Source organism: Oryctolagus cuniculus, chromosome 6, assembly GCF_964237555.1.
Source record: "Oryctolagus cuniculus chromosome 6, mOryCun1.1, whole genome shotgun sequence".
Taxonomy (NCBI): Eukaryota; Metazoa; Chordata; class Mammalia; order Lagomorpha; family Leporidae; genus Oryctolagus; species Oryctolagus cuniculus.
In genome coordinates, this window is record NC_091437.1 from 4,440,080 (window position 1) to 4,456,804 (window position 16,725).

Genomic DNA, 16,725 nt, shown 5'->3' on the forward strand with positions numbered 1-16,725 from the left:
ATCTGTTCTTTGCTTTCCCCCTGCTTCTTCTAAAACAGGATAATTATTGCTTTGGTCTTCGAATTACACCTAAAGCAAGAAAACTGATTTTCAAAAGGGAGCTTTTTATGCTGCATAGAGGGTCATTCCTAGAAATCCAAGTTTCCATTCTCAGATCAGGAGGTTGATACAGAGACTATGATTGGAAGACTACAGTGGCAGAATTCCTAGATACAAGTGGATTAGGATGGCGTAATTGAAACTACTCACACTTGTGTGGAATAAAATTGGCAGGTTTACCTGAGAATGTGAATATATCTCATAGCTGATCATTTAGGTTGTTTGACACTTAGTTCTCCTAGGGGTTTTGTAAACCCAATGACTTTCATAGTGTTTGAGTATGAATTGGTGATAAATTTGAAATTTATTTATTTGATAGGCAGAAAGAAATAGAGGCAGCGAGTGCCAGGAAGAGAGCTCATACAAGTGAGCTTGCCCCCATTCACTGGTTCACTCCTGAAATGCTATGGGCTGGGGGGCTGAAGCCAGGACCTGAGAACCCAAGCTAGGTCTCTCATATGGGTGGTGGGAACCCAGCTGATTGATCGATCATTGCTGCCTTTCTGAGTCCACATTTGCAGAAACTGGAGTCAGGAACTGGAGCTGGGAATGTACCCTGGGTACTCTGATGTTGGATGCAGGCCTCCTAACTGCAGCTTATCCACTGTGCCAGATACCTGCCCCTAATATCAATTTTATCTGATCATAAAGTGTTAGATTTTATAGAATAATTAGAATATGGAGAATTGACTTTGAGTGATTACCAATGGTGGTTTTCAGCTACTTTGTTGCCTCCAAGAAGTGATTGGTGGTAAATGTGTCTTGTTATGTAACTATTCTGTTTTTATAGGCTTGGCAGAAAGCTCGAAGTGATGGGTGGGAGCGAGCCTTTTGTGAAAAGAATTTTCTTTCACAAGCTACCATGGAAATAATTATAGGCATGAGAACACAGTTGCTTGGTCAACTTAGAGCATCAGGTAAAGTTTTTCCATGAAAGAAATTCTTTACAGTGTTTAGAGTCTGCTGACCGTGTCTCATCCTCTTTCTAGTGTTAATTGATGCTCTTGGGATTTTTATGACATCATGTTGTGTGTCTCATGTTCATGAACCGAGTTGTAGACTTCTGCATGACCGCAACTTCTGTTTGTTGATGAAAAACATGATATTGAAGAATTTGTATTTGAGAAGTACATAAACAGAGTTGATACCTTTTTGATACTGTTAGCAGGGAGCAATTTATATTTGTATGTGAAGATCCATTTAGATATTGTTGTTATTATAATTTCTTATATCACTATCAATGAAGTAGTGATATAAAGTGGTTCTGTGAAATAGGAGTTACCTAAATTTAAGCTGCTTGATGTGAGTGCTATGTTTCATATTCTTGGAATATTAAAACAACTGATAATCATTTGAAGAAACTTGATTTTTTTAAGATTTATTTTATTTATTTGAGAGACAGAATAACAGAAAGAGGAGGAACAGTAAGAAAGAGATCATCTATCCACTGATTCACTCCCCCAATGGTCTCAAGAGCCAGAGCCAGGTTAGGCTGAAGCCAGGAGCCTGGAGCTCCCTCCATGTCTCCCACATGGACAGTGAGGACCCAAGTTACTTGGGTCATTTTCCACCCCCTTCCAGGCTTACTATCAGGGAGCTGGAACAGAAGCTACAAAACCAGCCTTCAAACTGGTACTTGATATGGGATGCCAGTGTGGCAGGTGGCAGCTTAATCCACTGTACTATAACACTGGCCCTGACACTTGATTTTTTTAATTGCTTCTTTGAATAATAATTATAATTATAATTATTATTATTATTATTATTATTTGAGTAGCATAGATGTTGAAGTGCATTGGTCAGAAGAAAAGTACCAGAGTCTAATTTCATGGGTTAGCTGAAGTGCCAAAGTAACAGAAGGAAGGAACCAGAGGAGTTGCAGTTTTCTTCAATGTGGAGAAATACAAAATGTTTTAAAATTGAATCAAGAATGCTATAGATTGACTTATCTCCAGAATTAATGTCATAACCAGAATGTTACTAATACCAGTCAGAAGAATGGTTTAGGTTTTCAACTGTGAACTTAATGTGTTTCTGACAGTTATTGAAGTTTATTGCTGTAATATGCTTTTAAAAAACCCCTTAAGCCTCCAGTGGGTATTGTACTTTATCTGAGGCAGATCTAAACTATCATAATTGGTTTTGTATTTCAAACTTCCCAGAGCAGATTCCATTAATTATTGTGGAATTGGAATATCATTAAAGTTACATCAGTTATACAACTTTTGGTAAAAAACGCTGTAATTTAAAAGGATCTTTGTACAATAGAAAATGTTGTTGTGGGTTTTTCCTCTCTCTAGGTTTCGTTAGAGCACGAGGTGGTGGTGACATTCGCGATGTTAACACAAATTCTGAGAACTGGGCTGTTGTTAAAGCTGCATTGGTGGCAGGCATGTATCCTAATTTAGTCCATGTGGACAGAGAGAATGTAGTACTGACAGGGCCAAAAGAGAAAAAAGTGCGCTTTCATCCCACTTCAGTTCTCAGTCAGCCTCAATATAAAAAGGTAAACCATTTTTGATACTCTCAGGCCTTGAGGTGAAATTAATTTTGGTCATTGGAGATCAATAAAAAAATGTTCTAGATAGCTGCCTGGTTTGATATTAATCATATATGTAAAATTAAAACATTGGAACAAAATTTTGTTTGAATTTTAAGAGTTGTAAGAGATAATATTGGAAAAGTAATGAAGATTTTTATATTAAGTTTATTAGCTGTGATTTTCTTTAATTTTTGCCTGGATACTAAACTACATCCTCTATTTAACTGAACAACTTTGCATGTTTTAAAAGTATTCCCAGTCACTTTGGTGATCAATACAATGAGGGGATTTCTCACTTATTTCTGTAATAGATTCCTCCAGCTAATGGCCAAGCTGCGGCAATTCAAGCACTCCCCACAGACTGGCTTCTTTATGATGAGATGACCAGAGCGCATAGAATAGCGAATATCAGGTGTTGCTCGGCAGTGACGCCTGTCACTGTGTTGGTATTCTGTGGACCTGCTAGGTTGGCAAGTAATGCTCTCCAGGAACCCTCCTCCTTTAGAGGTAAATGTACTAAAAATGAAATAAATATCTGTTTGAAGCAAAACTTCTTTACTAAACCCCAAAATTGTAAAGTTATAAGAATTTATGTCGTAGCAACATACTTTTGATATTGTGACACTATTAGGAAATAGCAAGAACTACTGTTCTCCTTTTTTTAAGATTTTTTTTATTTATTGAAAGGTAGAGTTACAGAGAGACACACACACAGAGAGAAAGATCTTCCATCTAGGGGTTCACTCCCCAAATGGCCGCAACAGCCAGGGCTGGGCCAGGCCGAAGCCAGGAGCCAGGAACTTCTCTGGGTATCCCACAAGGTGCAGGGGCCTAAAGACTTGGGCCACCTTCCGCTGCTTTTCCAGACGTATTAGCAAGGAGCTGGAATGGAAGTGGAGCAGCTGGGACACAAACTGAAGCCCATATTGGATGCTGATGTTGCAGGTGCAAGCTTAACCTACTGTGCCAGAATGCCGGCTCCAAGAACCACTCTCCTTTAAATTGATTTCTGCCAGCGCCGCAGCTCACTAGGCTAATCCTCCGCCTGTGGCCGGCGCTGGCATTCCGGGTTCTAGTCCCGGTTGGGGCGCCGGTTCTGTCCCAGTTGCTCCTCTTCCAGTCCAGCTCTCTGCTGTGGCCTGGGAAGGCAGTGGAGGATGGCCCAAGTGCTTGGGCCCTGCACCTGCGTGGGAGACCAGGAGAAGCACCTGGCTCCTGCCTTCGGATAAGCTCAGTGCCCAGTGGCTGCAGCAGCCATTGTGGGGTGAACCAATGTCTCACTGTCCACTCTGCCTGTCAAAAAAAAAAAAAAAAAAAATATATATATATATATATATATAAAAAGAAGAGGATGATGGCAGCTGATATGAAAAGCAGTAGCTTCAGAATTATTTTAGATTAGCTGGTGACTAGGGCATTGAATGTAGTTGGTAAGGGAAAGGGGGGAATCAGGTGTACCTGCAGATTCTGTCTGGAGTAGCTTGCTGATGGTGATGCCAGTTACTTGAGATTGGGAGGAGCAGGATGTACGGGTGGGCATCCAAGAGTTCTGTTTTAGACATTTTCCCCTCACTAAGATTTACTTACTTATTTGAAAGAGAGAGAGGCAGAGACAGATCTGTGTCTACTGGTTCACTCCCAAAATGGACACAGTGTCTGGCTCTGGGCCAGGCTGAAGCTGGGAGCCTGGAACTCCATCCACATCTCCCACATAGGTGTCAGTGACCTAAGTAGTTGGGCCATCATCCACTGCCTTCTAGGCACATATTGGCAGGAAGCTGGATTGAAAGTGGAGTCGCCAGAATGCAAACTGACACTCTGATATGAGATGCTGGTGATCGGGGGAGGGGGCGGGAAGAGGCCTGAGCAGTGCAGATGTGGACCTCATCAGCCTGTGGAAGGTCTTTCAAGACTTCAGTGTGGATTGCCTGAAGAGTAAGTATGTTTGAGCACAGGAAGGAAGAGTGGACCAGTGTTGGAGGAAGGTATGCTTGAAGAAGGGAGTCAACACTATTAATCGTTACTCTGAGATAATGAAAAAGGTGAAAGTTTTGTGTTGTATTTGGCAGTGTGTGCAGTGATCAGTGAGCTTGACAAGAGCAGTCTCAGTGAGGTGGTGGGCCCGCAGCAGGGTGTGTGGAGAGAGTGGAAGTGCCCCTGTGATGGGCCACTCATGAGACTGTGGACAAGACAGGGGCGTTGGCACGTGGATGTCTTCATCAGGGTGTCCTACTCTCATTCATTTCATATTTTCCTGATTTAAAAGTCTTGGAAGTGGAATTACTTGATAAATGTATATGAATATGACTTATGGTTCTTCCTCTATACCAAAACATATTAGGACTAATTATTATTGAATACTTTCTTTTTATATACCCTATTTGTTAGATTGTATGTATTCTGCTTTAGAAAACTTACTTGTTTACAAATTAAATTTGGCCTGTGTAAGCTTTCTGAACACGTTTTACAGTTCTTCCTTTCTATTGTTTTTTCTTCTTCTTTTTTTTTTTTTTTTTTCTTTTTTGACAGGCAGAGTTAGAGAGAGAGAGAGAGAAAGGTCTTCCTTTTTCCGTTGGTTCACCCCACCAAGTGGCTGTTACAGCCTGCACGTTGTGGCTGGCGCACCGCGCTGATCTGAAGCCAGGAGCCAGGTGCTTTCTCCTGGTCTCCCATGAGGTGCAAGGCCCAAGGACTTGGGCCATCCTCCACTGCCTTCCCGGGCCACAGCAGAGAGCTGGACTGGAAGAGGAGCAACCGGGACTAGAACCTGGGGTGCCGGCCTATTGTTCTTTCTTATGTAGCAGGTTTTTTTTTTTTTTTTTTTTTTTTTTGACAGGCAGAGTGGACAGAGAGAAAGGTCTTCCTTTGCCGTTGGTTCACCTTCCAATGGCTGCCGCGGCTGGTGTGCTGCCGCCGGCGCACCGCACTGATCCGATGGCAGGAGCCAGGTACTTATCCTGGTCTCCCATGGGGTGCAGGGCCCAAGCACTTGGGCCATCCTCCACTGCACTCCCTGGCCACAGCAGAGAGCTGGCCTGGAAGAGGAGCAACCGGGACAGAATCCGGTGCCCCGACCAGGACTAGAACCTGGTGTGCCGGCGCCGCAAGGCAGAGGAGTAGCCTAGTGAGCCGCAGCGCCGGTCTTATGTAGCAGTTTTGTTTATTAATAAGTGTTAGTACCTGGTGTTGGAAGGTCTGCCTGTAACTCTGCTGCCTTTCTGTGGTTATAAGTCATTTTACTGCTGATTTCGCTTAATAGGTGCACTCCAATGGATTTTAGCATGTTTTATTTGCCCTGCTACTTCACCAATTTCTTACTAATTTTGGGGAATTTGTATTTATTATGTTGTACTACCTTTAGGTGATAATACTTACATTTTTTACCAAAACTTTTGCTTTTGATTCTTTTTTCAAAAGTTTGGAAAACTATATTAATTACCACTGTTGAATTTTAAAAGTTTAAATTCTAAATGTACTATTGATCATAATGTTAATTTTTGTTTTATTAACAGGGAAGTATTGTTTTTTAGAAAAATGTCTTGAATTTATCAAATAGCTATTGAGGATTTGTCCATGCAGTCAGAATTTGGTTAGCCTGTTGATGTTGTATATAGGTTTTCTTAAGGAGCTATTTTTTTTTCTTAGAATAAACCTTCCTTGGACTAAGTAGTACTTATTATGTGGCTGCATGTTTTTCTAGCATTTTACTTAAGAGTGTTATATATATGTTTATTAGTGAAGCTGTAGGTTTTGTGGAGTATTCTTGTGTGCTTTCAGGTATTTTTAGATTTTAGGTATTATCAGGTTTTAGGGTTACGTTCAAATTTATATCATTAAAGGAACTAGTTATTATCTGATTCCCTCAAAGTTTGAGAGACTTGATATTCTGATTTACTTTGTTGCTGTTCTTTAAGTCATCTTTAGTTTTGTTTTTCTTAAATAGCTTTATGTTTTTGTAGTTCTTTTTTCTTTCTGTTTTAGTAATTTTCTTGGTAGACTATGAATAATTTTTTAAAGATTTCAGATTTACTCTCTAATTAGGTATATTTTATGTTTCAGCTTATATTTTATAATCTTAGATTAATTTTTAAAGATTTATTTATTTATATAAAAGAGTTATACAGAGAGAGGAGAGGCAGAGAGAGAGAAAGATAGAGAGAGAGGTCTTCCATCTGATGGTTTACTCCCCAGTTGGCTACAACGGCTGGAGCTGTGTTGATCCGAAGCCAGGAGCCAGGAGCTTCTTCCGGGTCTCCCATGTAGGTGCAGGGACCCAAGGACTTGGGCCATCTTCTGCTGCTTTCCCAGGCCATAGCAGAGAGCTGGATTGGAAATGGAGCAGCTGGGTCTCGAACCGGTGTCCATATTGGATGCCGGTGCTTTGGGCCAGGGCATTAACCCACTGTGCCACAGCACCAGCCCCAATCTTAGATTAATTTTTATAATCTTATTCTCACTTCTGATTTTGTAGATATATTTGTGCTTCTTCCTTTATTAAAATTACAGAGGTTGTCTGTTAGTCCTTGCAAAGAAATGGATTATAATATTAACTGTTAACATTTTAGCTCCAATTCATTAATTTTTGTTTTCTACTTTTCTTTGGGTTTTATGCAGATTTTCTAAGATGTATTTAACCATACAGTTCTCAACTTTCTAAATTGGTTTAAATGAGTTTATGCGAGTGTTGCTTTGAGCATCTACCAGAGCTCTTGATATATAGTGTTGTCATACCGTTCTTTAATTATGTTCTTAGTTACTTCTTCAGTTACTATTTGAAGATCGTGCTTTAGTTTCAAAATTCCTGTTTTTTGTTCTGTTTTGTGCATTGTGATTAGAGATTGCAATCTTAAAATGTCTTCTTTTTCTCTCTTTAAATATTGGGATATAATTTATGATCTGTTGGGTTTCAAGAACTTTGCACATAAATTGTTGGTATGGCAGGCTTTCTGTACCTGGGGATGATCGTTCTGCTTAGCTTTTTGCTGTACTGTAAGATGGTAACAGAGGTTTATTCTTTGATATGTGTTGGGACAGCGGATGGCATTCCCAATGACAGTAGTGACAGTGAGGTGGAAGACAGGACTACGGCTCATTTAGCAGCTCTGAAACTTGATGAGTGGCTCAACTTCAAGCTGGAGCCCGAGGTAAGTAGCTTGTAAGTAGGTGATAACTTTCTTTCATTCAGTTAGTATGAATTGGTTATAAAAATTTTTATCTTCAATATTGAGCCCTTAGTATTAGAGAATGCTGCTTGTTTTTCAGTTTTTATAGGACCTTTATGCATTTTTATTGTATAGAGGTTTATTACAATAGACTTGAAAAACTGAGGTGTAGCTCAGTATTTTTTTTGAAGATTTATTTATTTATTTATCTGAAAGGCAAAGTGGCAGAGAGTGTGAGACACACACACAGACTGCGAGACAGATACCTTCCATCAACTGGTTCGTTCCCCAGATGGCTGCAGCAGCTAGAGTTGGGCCAGACTGAAGCTAGGGACCAGGAATGGTTCTCCCATGTGGGCTGCAAGAACTCCGCTGTTTAGACCATCAGCTGCTGCTTCCCAGGCACTTCAGTCAGACTGGAAGCAGAGCAGCCAGTACGTGACCCAGCACTCTGATATTTGGGGTGCGGGCGTCCCAAGTGACAGCTTAACCCACTGTGCTGCGATGCCTGCATTGGCTCAGTATTTAAGCGTAATAAAATTCTCTTAGTCCGTTTTGGCTGCTGTAACAGAATATCCCAGTCTGGTAATTTATAAAGAACAGATTTTTTTCCCTTCACGCTTCTACATACTGGGAAGTCCAAGTTCAAAGTGCTCGCATCTGATGAGGGCAGCTGTCTTCTTCCCAGAAGTCACTCTGAATCCGTGTCCTCTGGTGCGGACGAACACTGTCCTCACAGGACAGAAGGCAGAGGGCTGAGAAGGTGAGAAGGGACAGCTCCTGTCAGGCTCTTTGAGAAGGGATTTAATTCCATCCATGGGAGCAGAGCCCTCATGATTCAGTCATTGCCTAGAGACCATGCCTCCCAGTACAGTTGCATTAGCGACCATTTTTGGAGGGACCAAAAGCATTCCAAACTATAACAGTAGTATCTGAATATTTCCAAATATGTATGTACTGAGTATTACCTGAGTATTTCCAAATATGTATGTACTGAGTATTACTGAGTATGTGAAAACTTCATTTTTTTTTGTATAATTCTGAGAGAAAGATATGAGTTCATTCTGTTTTCATATGCCTCTGAATTGGGAGAGAGAAATGTTTTTCGAATTAAAATTTTTTTGACAAAAATCTTCCCAATCTTTTTTTTAAAGATGTATTTGTTTATGTTCAGAGTTCCAGAGAGAGAGGAAGAGAGAGAGAGAGAGAGCTTCCATCTACTGATTCACTCTCCAGATGGCTGCAATGGCCAGTGCTGGACCAGGCTCTAGCCAGGAGCCCAGGAGCTTCACCCAAGTCATTAACAGAGCTGGATGGAAAGTGGAACAGCCAGGACACCAGTGCCCATGTGGGATGCTGGTGCTGGAGGCAGCAGCTTTACCCACCACGTCACAATGCCAGCTCCTCCATCTTTACTTTTATTTAATTTTTTAAAGATTCATTTATTTATCTGAAAGGCAGAGCCACAGAGAGACAAAGACAGAGAGAGAAGTCTTCCATCTGCCGTTTCACTCCCTGAATGACCACAACCGTTGGTGCTGGGCCAATCCGAAGCCAGAAGCCAGGAACTTCTGGGTCTCGCACGTGGGTACAGGGGCCCAAGGAGTTGGCCCGTCTTCCAGTACTTTCCCAAGCCATAGCAGAGAGCTGGATTGGAAGTGGAGCAGCTGGGACTTGAATTGGTGCCCATATGGAATGCTGGCACTGCAGGCAGCAGCTTTACCCACTATGCCACAGCACCGGGCCCCATCTTTCCTTTTAAAGATGATTCTGGGGGCTGGCACCGTGGCACAGTAGGCTAAGCCTCCATCTGTGGTGCTGGCATCCTTTATAGGTGCTGGTTCATGTCTGGGCTTCTCCTCTTCACATCCAGCTCTCTGCTGTGGCCTGGGAAAGCAGTGGAAGATGGCCCAAGTCCTTGGGCCCCTGCACCCACATGGGAGACCAGGAAGAAGTTCCTGGCTCCTGGCTTCAGATCAGCCTAGCTTCAGCCTTTGCAGCTATTTGGGAAGTGAACCCTTGGATGGAAGGCCTTTCTGTCGTAACTCTGCCTCTCTAATAAATAATATATCTAAAAAAAATAAAATGCTTCTGTACCCATCTGGGAGGACAGTGTTTTGGAAGCCTAGCTGTAGTGGACATAGGCCAGGGTTACTTTGTTTTTACCCTCCGCTCCTTTATCATCACTGCTATCTGTAGTCTCATTTCCATTCTCACCATCCCTTTACTTCACTGAACTATAGTTGCCAAGGTCAACTCTATCTTCCCTGTCGTCACACCCACTCTGCTGCCCTTGATGAGCATGACCTCTCTCTAGTAGCTGCCACTGTTGTTCATACACTCCTGTCTGTAATCTTGTCTTCTCACCTCACCCCTGCCCCAGCTTCTCTGTACTAGTTATTGTGAGGTGAATCTTCCCCAGTTCTTCTTCTGTGGTCATTCCTTCTTAGGTTGCATCACTGACTCCTCTGTATGCGTTTATATCTTAAAATCTCAATTCTCTAGTACTCCATGCCTTGTTCTGCTGTTCTCAGTTTCTTTGCACGACCCCTGGGTACTTTGTCCCAATGTATAGATTTAGTAACCATTTATACACTGATGACTCTGAAGTTTCTATCTCTTGGCCTTTCTATGGATCCATTTGCCTTGTGGACATTGTGGTTTGAATAGAGGCAATTAATACACTATGAATGGAAGTAAATGAAATTAAAAAAAATTATTTATTTGAAAGAAAGAGAGAGAGAATGTTCCAACTTCAGATTCATTCCCCAAATGCCCACATTTGGGGCTGGTCCATGCTAAATCCAGGAGTCAGCAATTCCACTTGGATCTCCCACATGGGTGACAGGGATTTTCAAGTACTTGGACTATCATTCATCGCCTTCCCAGGCACAATATCAGGAAGCCAGATCAGAAGCAGAGAAGCCAATGCTTGAGCCAGCACTCCACAGTAGAGGTTTAACACACTGTGCCACAATGCCTTCTGTATTTTTCTTTTTGTTTCCTTTTCTGGTTTAAGATTAATTAATTAATTAATTAATTAATTAATTTAAAAGGCTTAGTTACAGAAGCAGAGAGAGATCTTCCATCTGCTAGTTCACTCCCAATATGGGTGTAATGGCCAGGGCTGGGCCAGACTGAAACCAGGAGCCAGGAGTTTCTTCCAAGTCTCCCATGTGGATGCAGGGGCCCACTTACTTTGGCTGTCTTCTGCTGCTTTCCCAGGTGCATTAGCAGGGAGCTGGATTAGAACTGGAACAGCTGAGACTTGAGCCACTGCCCGTATGGGATTCTGGCATCACAGGTAGTAGTTTAACCTGCTGCACCACAATGCTGGCCCCTTAGGTATTTTTATTTATTTACCCTGTTGCTACATTTCTGGTGCTGTTTACACTCTATGACAGCTGTTGTTTACTGTCTCTTATTAGACTGTTGATTTTGTGTTTCTGGTGCCTATTATATGGCAAATGAGAAATCTTATTTAATTTATGTAGTAGAAGGAATTATAGGAAACATGACTTAAATTCTTTGGAAATAGTTGTAGACCTTCACTAACAAACAGGTGTCATTTGTTTGTGATACAAATTTTGCTTGTGTCTTTTTGAACTGAGGAAAGTGTTTTATTACAGGCAGCCAGTTTATTGCTGCAGCTCAGGCAAAAGTGGCATAGCTTATTTTTACGCCGAATGAGAGCTCCATCTAAACCTTGGTCCCAAGTTGATGAAGCCACGATAAGAGCGATCATAGCTGTTTTGAGCACTGAAGAGCAGTCTGCAGGTTTACAGCAGCCCTCTGGGATTGGCCAAAGGCCCAGACCCATGTCTTCAGAAGAACTCCCCTTGGCATCATCTTGGAGGTCAAATAATAGTAGGAAAAGTACAGCAGATACTGAATTTTCTGATGAATCGACTGCTGCAGAAAGGTAAATTTATAATATTTTATCAAAATAGGAGATATTTTCTCCAGGAAAATTATGTATCATAGAATCATGTGCTTTTATGGTATTTAAAAATTACTTTCTTACAATCTAAGATACATAAAAAGGTTACAACAACACAAGTGTTTTTTACTTGTAAGATGTAATTCTTACATGTATTAAGGTGATATGACATATTTTGAGCTACTGGTATCTGTGAATTATTTTATTTAATACGGTGGTGGTGGTTTGTCAGGAAGAATGCAAAATGCTTTATTTCCAGAATTCACAATTTTAGACTCTTTAAGAAAAATGGCAACATTTTAAAATTGTATATTTTAGTTCATATATCTTAAGTGATTTTTTTTTTTTTTGACAGGCAGAGTGGATAGTGAGAGAGAGAGAGACAGAGAGAAAGGTCTTCCTTTGCCGTTGGTTCACCCTCCAATGGCCGCCACGGCTGGCGTGCTGCGGCCGGCGCATCGCGCTGCTCCGATGGCAGGAGCCAGGTGCTTCTCCTGGTCTCCCATGGGGTGCAGGGCCCAAGCACTTGGGCCATCCTCCACTGCACTCCCTGGCCACAGCAGAGAGCTGGCCTGGAAGAGGGGCAACCGGGACAGAATCCGGCGCCCCGACCAGGACTAGAACCTGGTGTGCCGGCGCCGCTAGGTGGAGGATTAGCCTAGTAATTTACATTTTATTGAAGGGAGTCATGTTGTAACCACGTAAACATATTTACTGCCACATGACCATATTACTATTACAGTGTAACTACATTCTATTGTTTATAGTATTTTACAATTAAAGATAAGGTTTCATCGGCTTCGAGTCTTTTGTGTTAATGATAGATGAGCCGTAGAGTTCAGGTAGGTTGATTCTGATAAGAAATACAGTGAGGACTCTTGGGAGAATTTATTTTTAAAGGAAAAAATTACAATCTTTGTAGGATTACTTCTTGGGAAAAGATATTTAGAGTTTTCACCCTGGGATGGTAACGTGCAGATTTAGATGACAATTTCTTCTAAGAAAAACTTTAGGCTGGCGCCGCGGCTCACTTAGCTAATCCTCTGCCTGCTGCTCAGGCACCCTGGTTCTAGTCCTGGTTGCTCCTCTTCCAGTCTAGCTCTCTGCTGTGGCCCGGGAGTGCAGTGGGAGATGGCCCAAGTCCTTGGGCCCTGCACCCGCATGGGAGACCAGGAGGAAGCACCTGGCTCCTGGCTTCGGATTGGCGCAGCTCTGGCCATTGCGGCCACTTGGGGAGTGAACCAACGGAAGGAAGACTTTTCTCTCTCTCTCTCTCTCTCTCTCTCACTGTCATGTTCTATCCTAAAGTTAAACCAGTTTATTTAAATATTATTTTCTAAATAGTAGTGGGATAGCAGGGGACAAGCTTACCTTTTCTACTTGAAATTAAGGTAAATTTGCCATTTTATCTATATTAGAACTCTTTGTTCTTTTGAAGTGAAAATTTAGGTAGAAGAATTGAGGAAAACCTTATTTCTTTATAAGTGAAATTTTGGTGGATGGCCCTACATGAGAGAGAAAAACTAGACTATATCTCAGAGCAGAAGACAAATTTGAAAACCACAATACTAGACATTTAGTTCTGTTAACAACATCATTTTAATTTTAGTAAAATTTTAACTCCCATTCAGGCTGTCACCTGATTTTCAGGTCAGTTAGGTTTGAGTACGAGAATGATGGGATTTAGCGGTTGTGATCAGGTAACTCACTGAATCTCAGTTCATTGGCAAAACAATTCCTGAAGGGCAGTCGTTTGGCACAGTGGTTTAATTTGCCTGTTGGGGTACCCACATCCCATAGCTGATGCCTGGTCTGAGTCCCAGCTACTGTGCTTCTGATTCAGCTTCCCGCTAATGCACATTCTGGGAGGCAGAAGTAGGTGATGACTCAAGTACTTGAGTCCCTGCTACCCATGTGAGAGACCCAGATGGAGTTTTGAGCTCCTGGTTTTGGCCTGGCAAAGCCCTGGCTGTTGCCAGTATTTGGGGGCTGAAATAGCAGGTGGAAGATCTTTGTCTCTGCCTTTCAAATAAAATCAACATAAATAGAATTTTTAAAAAACCCTGAAAAGTTGTCTTCACACTTCTTGCCAATTTTTTATTAATGATTTAAATGTGCATTCAGTATACATTTTAATATTAATAGCTTTGTTTTAGTTTTTATTTCATTTGTGAAAAAATTTTGAATTATTTTAAGAGAAGCAAATTTTTGGGATAAGCTACTTTCATTGGTCTTGAAGATAGAGTAATTATAATTGCAAGACTATGGAAGCTTATAAATTATGAAGGCATCTTTTTTTGTTTTAAAATTATTATAAATATTGTGAAATGCTAAAAAGTAAATGTATGACAGTGGACACCGTAGACCAGATTCATCATTTACCAGAATTTTCAGCTACTTGATTATCCACTCCAGAGTACTTTTTTCTTTCTTCCTTTTTGTTTTTGTTTATAGAGTTCAAAGTAAATCCCCATATCTGGTCATTTTGCCATTTCATGTTCAAATGTGCATCTCTTAAAAGCAGTTACATTTTTTTCCCTACAAAACCACAGTGCAGTTACTAACCCCTATAAAATAGTCATTTTCCGAGTTGTGCTAAATGTTGTTTGTTTGAATCAGCATGCAGGAAGACTCCTGCAGTGTACTGTGATCTCAAGTAGCTCCTCTCCTGATCTTTGAAGAAGCAGGGTCGGTAGTACTGAGAGGTCTCTGCATTCTGGATTTGTCTGTTTCTGCCTGTCATTTCCGCCTACACTTGATCGTAGCCAAAAGGCCGAGAAGCGGTTGGCATTTACTACTCTGCTCCATGTATTGTATGTAATCTGGTAGTTGGCTGCAAAATTTGATTAGATCTAGTGTTCTTGACAAGAGTATTTTATAGGTGGTGTTTTGAACCTAACACTGCCACATACCAGGAACTAACTTGTCAACCTCTTGTTATATATTACAAACACACATACATTTTTAAGAATTAGAAAGTTTTTGATTGCCATGTTTGTGACATTTGTTCTGAGAATCTAAGAAACAGAAGAATCGTAGTTTTTGGTACAATTGTTTCATGTAATAGATAGGGACATCAAAGCTGAGATAAGGGAAGAGAGTTGTTCAGGATCAGTTGTGAATTTACCGCTGATGTTCTGGAAATCTCGTATTTCTTGATTCTGTTTCAGTATTCTTTCCACTTTACCACACCGAAATTTTGAATATGCTTTGAAAATCTATATTACCTGAAGTTCATAGCCTTTCTGATTTTTGTGAATTATTTTAAAAATTAGTTTTCATTTTATTTTTGAAACACAGAGATTTTCCTTCTGTTGGGTCTCTCCCCAAATGGCTAGACAACAGCTAGAGGTAGGCCAGACCAAAGCTAGGAACCAGGAACTCAATTCAGGTTTCCCACATGGGTTGCAGGGTCCCAGGTACTTGAACCATCATCTGCTGCCTTCCAAGGTACACATTAGCAAGAAGCTGGGACAGAAGCAGAGTAGCTGGGACTTGAGCCATGCATTCCAGTACAGGATGTGGGAATCCCAAGCAGCATTTTCACTGCTGCTCCAAATGCCTGCCGCAGATTTTTGTGGATTTTTTAAAATGTATTTTTGCCTGCTGTTTTTTAAGAGTACCCTTATAGACCAGCTGTTTCTTGCCTTCATAGGTAACAGAATAATGAACTTCCCTATTTAAATATTATTCTATAAATAGTAATGTCTGGGACTTTAGATTGAAATAGCATCTGCTTTGTTTAACAAATACTTGTAATTAATCTTTGCTTCCTCCTTCTTGCTCAAGAGTATTGATGAAGTCTCCGTCTCCAGCATTACACCCACCTCCGAAGTACAAGGATAGAGGAATTTTGCATCCCAAACGAAGCACTGATGACCGATCGGATCAGTCTTCTGTGAAATCCACAGACAGCAGTAGTTACCCTAGTCCTTGCGCTAGTCCTTCTCCTCCGTCCTCAGGAAAGGTAAAGTATATGAAAGCAGACATGGTAATGAACGATTTGCAACACATCTAATCTTACACATTTAAGCAAAAATAATAAGACAGTTCTACTTTTCTAATTGTGGCCTCTGTTGTATATATAGGTTAAAGCTGGTAAACTTGCGAGACTTAGAGTAAATTTTTAAATTTTTCTTGTTTACCAGGTATTTCTAGTTATTACCACTTTCAAGTGCTTTATTTTTATTTTTTGGAGATTTATTTATTTCTTTATTTTTTGGACAGAGTTAGACAGTGAGAGAGAGAGAGAGAGAGAGAAAGGTCTTCCTTTTCCATTGGTTCACCCCCCAATGGCCACCACGGCTGGTGCACTGCACTGATCCGAAGCCAGGAACCAGGTGGCCCCCCAGTCTCCCATGCGGGCCCAAGCACTTGAGCCATCCTCCACTGCCTTCCTGGGCCACAGCAGAGAGCTGGATTGGAAGAGGAGCAACCGGGACAGAATCTGGCGCCCCAACTGGGACTAGAACTCAGCACCCATATGGGATGCTGGTGCCGCGGCGCCGGCCTATTTATTTACTTAAAAAGGCAGAGTGAGAGAGAAAGAGAGACAGAGAGATCTTCTATCTGCTGATTCACTCCCCAAGTTGCCACAGCTGGAGCTGGTCCAGGCCGAAGCCAGAAGCCAGGAACTTAATCTGGTGGTAGGGGCCCACACCTTTGGGTCATCTTTCCCTGCTTTGCCCAGGCCATTAGCAGGGAGCTACATCAGAAGCAGAGCAGCTGGGATTTGAGCAAGTGCTCTGATATGGGATGCCATCATCACAAGTGGTGGCTCATCCTCTGTGCCACAACGCTGGCCCCCACTTTTGGGTGTTTTAAAACTAACGCATCGTTCACTAATGGGGTGTAGCTTGGTGCTTTATTATTTCTTTAGAACTTTCTTGGTTTAAAAAAATTTAAAAATAATTTTGGTTTAAAATTTCAGAATTGGAAACAGTAGTTTCTTTGCACTATTAATTGATTTCTCAATTCAGTAG

The 16,725-nt window shown here is 41.4% G+C and overlaps 1 protein-coding gene across 1 annotated transcript in view; it reads left to right on the top strand.

The window, feature by feature from the left end:
* Nucleotides 1–16,725, top strand: part of YTHDC2 (YTH N6-methyladenosine RNA binding protein C2) — a 92,132-nt gene that overhangs the window by 65,142 nt on the left and 10,265 nt on the right. Inside the window, exons 21-26 of the mRNA XM_051834534.2 lie at nucleotides 890–1,016; nucleotides 2,400–2,605; nucleotides 2,953–3,148; nucleotides 7,676–7,785; nucleotides 11,433–11,725; nucleotides 15,533–15,710. Coding sequence (XP_051690494.1) covers nucleotides 890–1,016; nucleotides 2,400–2,605; nucleotides 2,953–3,148; nucleotides 7,676–7,785; nucleotides 11,433–11,725; nucleotides 15,533–15,710 — 1,110 coding nt within the window. The remainder of the gene's footprint in view (nucleotides 1–889; nucleotides 1,017–2,399; nucleotides 2,606–2,952; nucleotides 3,149–7,675; nucleotides 7,786–11,432; nucleotides 11,726–15,532; nucleotides 15,711–16,725) is intronic.